This window comes from Photinus pyralis, unplaced genomic scaffold, assembly GCF_008802855.1.
Source record: "Photinus pyralis isolate 1611_PpyrPB1 unplaced genomic scaffold, Ppyr1.3 Ppyr1.4_LG1, whole genome shotgun sequence".
Taxonomy (NCBI): Eukaryota; Metazoa; Arthropoda; class Insecta; order Coleoptera; family Lampyridae; genus Photinus; species Photinus pyralis.
Genome location: NW_022170249.1, coordinates 38,223,432 through 38,228,855, shown reverse-complemented (window position 1 = coordinate 38,228,855; position 5,424 = coordinate 38,223,432). Strand labels below are relative to the sequence as shown.

Sequence of the window (5,424 nt, the reverse complement as noted above, 5' to 3'; positions counted from 1 at the left end):
AAATGAATAGTTATGATGTTCAAAAGTAGTTCTAATGATTAGACGGATTTTGTTTATGTTTCTACATAACCCCAATAAAATAATAATTTTTACATGTAGCTGAAGGCTTTTGAAATATTGAAAGGTAAGTAATTAAGTAAGTAAATAAATCCAATAGTCTTGATTAACACAATTTTATACAGTTACAGTTTGGATAAATCGATGACTTCACAGGGAACAAATGGACGACACAAACGGAATGCTCTGACCTGGAAGTTGAGTGGACGTTCCGGTCTCGGCACAGGGAACTCGTGGCTGTTGTTCTCCACTTGGTGATGATTGTCCGCAGCAAAATCCTCAATCCGGTGACAGGTCAGTTCAGAGACGATACATCGACAATAGGACAAAAAGTAGACGTAAAAAGAAAAGAAGCTAGAATAGATTCGACCATTACAATAAGTTTTACATATGTAATAATTACCTCGAAGATGTTTCGAGCTTCTCAAGTAAACCGAATGGTTTGTACGATTTTTGTGTCCGCCGAAGCGATGCTGTTCAATACCGTACTCCAAAATACTTCAATAACTTAGGTAAGAACTTATTCAACAGTGCACTCATATATCCTCAAAATTTGAGATTTGCAATGGCTTTTTAGAGTGGCTACTGGAATCGTACCATGCTCACACGAAGCTATCAGAAGACGGAATGGCCGAAACCAGGAAATGTACAAGAAGAAAAATCAAGTTCCAACAATGTGACAGGAAGAGAAGAAAATATCAGAAATAAGTCAATAGGTCAAGTACAAACAATAAATAAGTAAACAAGACTGTAGGCAACACATACGACATACAAGGATTTAATTAACGTTACAAACCGTCTCCTTTAAATGGAACAATTCCATGTTTGTTCTCACCTTTGATTATGTTCTCACTCGATATATAATTTTCCATTGCTAAAACTTTAGCAAACCGACCTTTATTTTTGAAGAGCCACACAACTGCCGTGACTATAGACACTTCCTTGCTTATCTATAACCTCCACTCTCCAATTACTTTATTTACTTTTCCGCTCCTTCTGGCTACTGGGCCCATAACCAATGTTAGGTTTGATGTGGAAATTAGCCAGGAAGCAATAACTCGGTTAATTACATTTATATATTGAAAACGAACATTGAGAAAAAGAACTTAATACAAAACACATGGTACAGCTAAAACGACATTCACACACTCCTACCTTACATCTGCAGTGTTGCCACTACTACTTAATTGCTATAGGTTTGTAAATTAAAATGTGTATAATAACACTCTGAACACTTTATTTGCTATTTCGGTCCTGTGTGCTACCGATTCATCAACGTACCCTTCAGCGACCGTGGATGACTTCCAACCACCATGTTTCTTTAGTGCCATCAAGTCTCCCCCAGATTCAACTAAAAGTGTAGCAGACGATCTTCGAAATGAATGACCAGTATATAAGTTAGCATTTTCAAGTTGAAGAAAATTAGCGACTGTTTCAGTTACCTTATAAAACTGATTTTTACCCACAACTTGATTGATACATTTACCATTGCGATATGCATAAAACAGACGGCGGTCCTTTGCTGCTGCTGGACGAAGAGCTACGTACATTCTGTAAAATTTAATGTATACTTCAGTAACTACAAATCTTCTGTTTACATCATTCTTTGTTTGCTTAAGTTTCACAATTAACAGGGTTCCCGAATCTTCAATGTCATCTAATGTTATCTGGCAGATTTCACAAATTCGGCAAGCTCCTGCAATCCCAAATATATGGAACGCCGTTTTAGGAAATACGATGCATATTATTAAACGTACTACTTAACCAAACACATATATTATGAGCTTAGTACAGGGTCCGGCAATGAAACGGGAAGATTTGGGGTGGGGCTTGCAGCGGGTGGTGAAGTGGTAGGGAGGACAGTCACAGACCTGTCGGGACCCGAGTGGCAGTGTTGCAATTTGGTGATTTTGTCACTAGATCTGGTGAATTTCAAGATCAATTTCAGACTTTTTCATCACGATTCAGGTATGTCTAAAACCTAGTGATTTTCAACATACATGTGGAGACTCTCTGGTGATTTAAAGAAAAACCGCAATGCTATATAAATGTGTGAATTTTCGAAATGTTCGCGTTTTTTTCGTACCGGACGCCATCTGTCGGTGTGTAGTGGACTTACAGTGCAGGGCCGACTACAGAACACATAAAAACTGCATCGCGTGGTATGCAGCCAACTTCAGCGTGTCTGTCATCTGTGAATTGTGATCTCTGATCTGTCAAATTGTGACGTAATTATTGTAGAGGTTAATCCAGTTGAGTAAAAGTAAATATTTTCGTTTCATGCTTTTCGTTTCCGTGCTTTGAAATTTGAATCTAAGAGTTGTATTTGCCGTTGCAGAAACGCCAAACACGTTGCGTACCGTAAGATTTTTCAGTGGGAGACTCGAAAGCAGTAAGTACAATGCGATCAAAAATGAGTTGCTGTCGAGTCGCCTTTGGAATTGTTGTTTACATGGGAAATCGTATTTAACTTGAACTTCCAAAGGCGACTCGGCAGCAACTCATTTTTGTCGCTCGTTATAGGTAATCTGAGGATTTCTTACATACATTTTTTTAAATATATTTTTCATATAGGTGCGCTGAAGGTCACTGGCCCTACGATTAGTCGTGCTGTGTAGGCGTTCCATCATCCATGCATCAGTGACACGAAATAAGTAAGTAACGTAAACCTTTAAACTGATTGTGTCCAGTTTACCGACATTTTCACGTATGACGTTCTTATTATGATATGGTCTTTTTTAGTGCCTAAGCATAAGATACCGTACTCCCAGAAATATCGGGAGGAGTGGGAGAAACTGAAAGAGTTCCAAGGCTGGCTACAACGTTGCACAACCGACAACATAAAAGCTTATTGCAAATATTGCAAATGCTTATTGGCTGCCAGGTTTGCCGATCTTCAAAAACATACCAAGACAGATAAGCACATTCAAAATGCGCGGCCTTTTTCTTCTGCTTCTCAGCAAAGAATTCAATTTCAACCTCTAAGTGTCATCAGCAAGCAACAGCGAAAAGAAGCGCAACTCTGTATGTATTCTGCTGTACACACTAGTGTTAGGTCTATTGATCATCTAAGTGACCTCCACAAAGACTATTCCGAAACCATAAAAATTCACCGTACCAAATGCACCCAAATAATTAAGAACGTCATAGGACCCCATTTCCGAAAGGCACTAATTGAGGACATTGGTAACAACCCCTATAGTCTTATCATCGATGAGTCGACTGATATATCGGTTTCAAAAATGCTAGGGATAGTGATACGTTATCACAGCATAAATTTGAATAAAATAGTGACAACGCATCTTGAACTGGCGCATATCGAAGATGGTACAGCAAAATGCATTACAGAGACTGTGAAACAGGTGTTGCAAAAGCACAAGTTACCTTTGCAGAATTTGCAGGGCATGGGTACAGATAACGCTGCTGCAATGGTAGGTGTGAACAACGGCGTTTTCGCGTTATTGAAATCGGAAATTCCGCACCTACGGCTGGTGCGTTGTGTGTGCCATTCCTTACAGTTGGCTCTTTCGAAATCTACCGAGAAAACATTGCCACCAGAAATCGACTTTTTAATAAGAGAAACTTATAACTGGTTTCAATCGTCAGTTCGACAGATTGCATATGTGAACGTCTACAAAACTCTCAATAACGATGAAACGCCTTTGAAGATTCTCAGAATGAGCGACACACGGTGGATTTCAATTGAGCCAGCTGTCAAACGAATACTTGATCAATGGGAGACCCTGAAAGATCATTTCAATATTGTGCGCCTGACGGATCATTCTGCGGATATGTTATATCAGCTATATTCAAAGTCAGCCAATTTAGTATACCTTAATTTTCTATACCCGATACTTACAATGGTACAAAAAACTAACAAGCACTTTGAATCACAAACTGCAGACCCTACGAAGCTTCTCAATGATTTAAAGCAATTGTACTCAACCGTAATAAACCTCGTTGTTAATCCAATGCATCGTGTGGATATTTTCGACGAGCAATTCAATATTGAGAGATTCTTAAGCCCCAATATCTACCTTGGATTCGCATTTGAGAATGCTTGTACCGTACACAAAATCGGTGCTTCAGAAAAGACTGAGATCCAGAGCAAATGCGTTGCATTCCTTATCAACCTAGCGAAGGAGCTAAAAAATCGACTACCTGATAATGTCAATATTTTAAGTTCAATGAATATGCTTTCTGTTCAAGAAGCGAGAAAGCCATTAAAGATGTCAATTTCTGAGTTGGCCTCTCAGTTTGTCAGTGACAATTTTGAAATTAATAATATCGAAAATGCGTGGATGCAGTTACACACTATTCCTTGGGAGAACAAAGAAAACACTGAATTATTTTGGTTAGAAGTAGCGAAATATAGAAATGCCAGTGATGAAAATCCTTTCCAACCTCTTGTGAATCTTGCGTTTGCGGTACTCTGTCTGCCACATTCAAACGCAGATGTTGAGAGACTTTTTAGTCAGATGAACGTCATTAAAAGCAAGTTGCGAAACCGGATGCTGCTTGATCTGCTAGACAGCATACTTCATATTAGGTTTGGTTTGAAGAGGATTGGCAAATGTTGTCAGAGTTATACGTTGCCTGATGAAGTTTGCAAGCAAATTGGCACTAACGAGTCATATTCAAAACATCATGAAGATGATGTTGATGTAAATGAACTACTAAGCGATGACTGATAATTGAGTTAAGTGATATTAAACCATAAGCTATGACCTGTGAAATACCTATACATTTTGTTCCTTGTTTTTAATCTCTTTTATTGTAAGACTTGCAATAGGTATACTTATCTAATACATACGCAATAATTAAAATAATGTAATCGATGCTACAAATAGTTAAGTGAATTCTGTTGTATTACCACAATATTTTATGTATATGCGTTAAGTTTTGTTTTATCACGGAGGATGATCAACATTTTGCTTTTTGTCTCTTTACATTAACTTGTGTATTACAATTCAATGTGAGAATAATGTAAGCAAAGAGGTAGGTGGGGTTGTGCATCTCTTCAGAAATCTATATTTATGTATAAACCACATTTATTTTTTGTTTTATGGTTTGTAGTTTGTAGATGTTTAAAATAAACTGAGTTATCAATAAAAATGTGTCCTATTTGCTGTAGTAGGTAAGTAGTCCTATTATGTTATGAAAGAAACAAGATACGAAGAATCGCATACGATTTTCAGTAGGTGAATTTTTTGCCAGCTCGCATCCGGAAACGCGACTTTTAATTCGGCTCATATTCAATAGCACTGATGCTTGAACTTGTAGAAATCGATTGGTAAAGGTTTGACATCGCTGTCTCTTTTCGTTCTCGAGTTATACGAGGAACAGACGGACGCACAAAGCCGTCAT

The 5,424-nt window shown here is 38.0% G+C and overlaps 1 protein-coding gene and 1 long non-coding RNA gene across 2 annotated transcripts; both read left to right on the top strand.

Moving 5' to 3' along the window:
* The first annotated feature begins 3 nt into the window (after nucleotides 1-3).
* Nucleotides 4-843, top strand: LOC116160458. Its single transcript, XR_004143227.1, has 3 exons — nucleotides 4-124; nucleotides 183-569; nucleotides 635-843. It is a non-coding gene; the product is annotated as an uncharacterized LOC116160458 (long non-coding RNA).
* A 1,503-nt stretch (nucleotides 844-2,346) lies between these two features.
* Nucleotides 2,347-5,075, top strand: LOC116159845. Its single transcript, XM_031472929.1, has 3 exons — nucleotides 2,347-2,449; nucleotides 2,632-2,711; nucleotides 2,800-5,075. Coding segments are annotated over exons 2-3 (1,950 nt in total). The 5' UTR covers nucleotides 2,347-2,449; nucleotides 2,632-2,710; the 3' UTR covers nucleotides 4,749-5,075.
* Nucleotides 5,076-5,424: the final 349 nt, after the last annotated feature.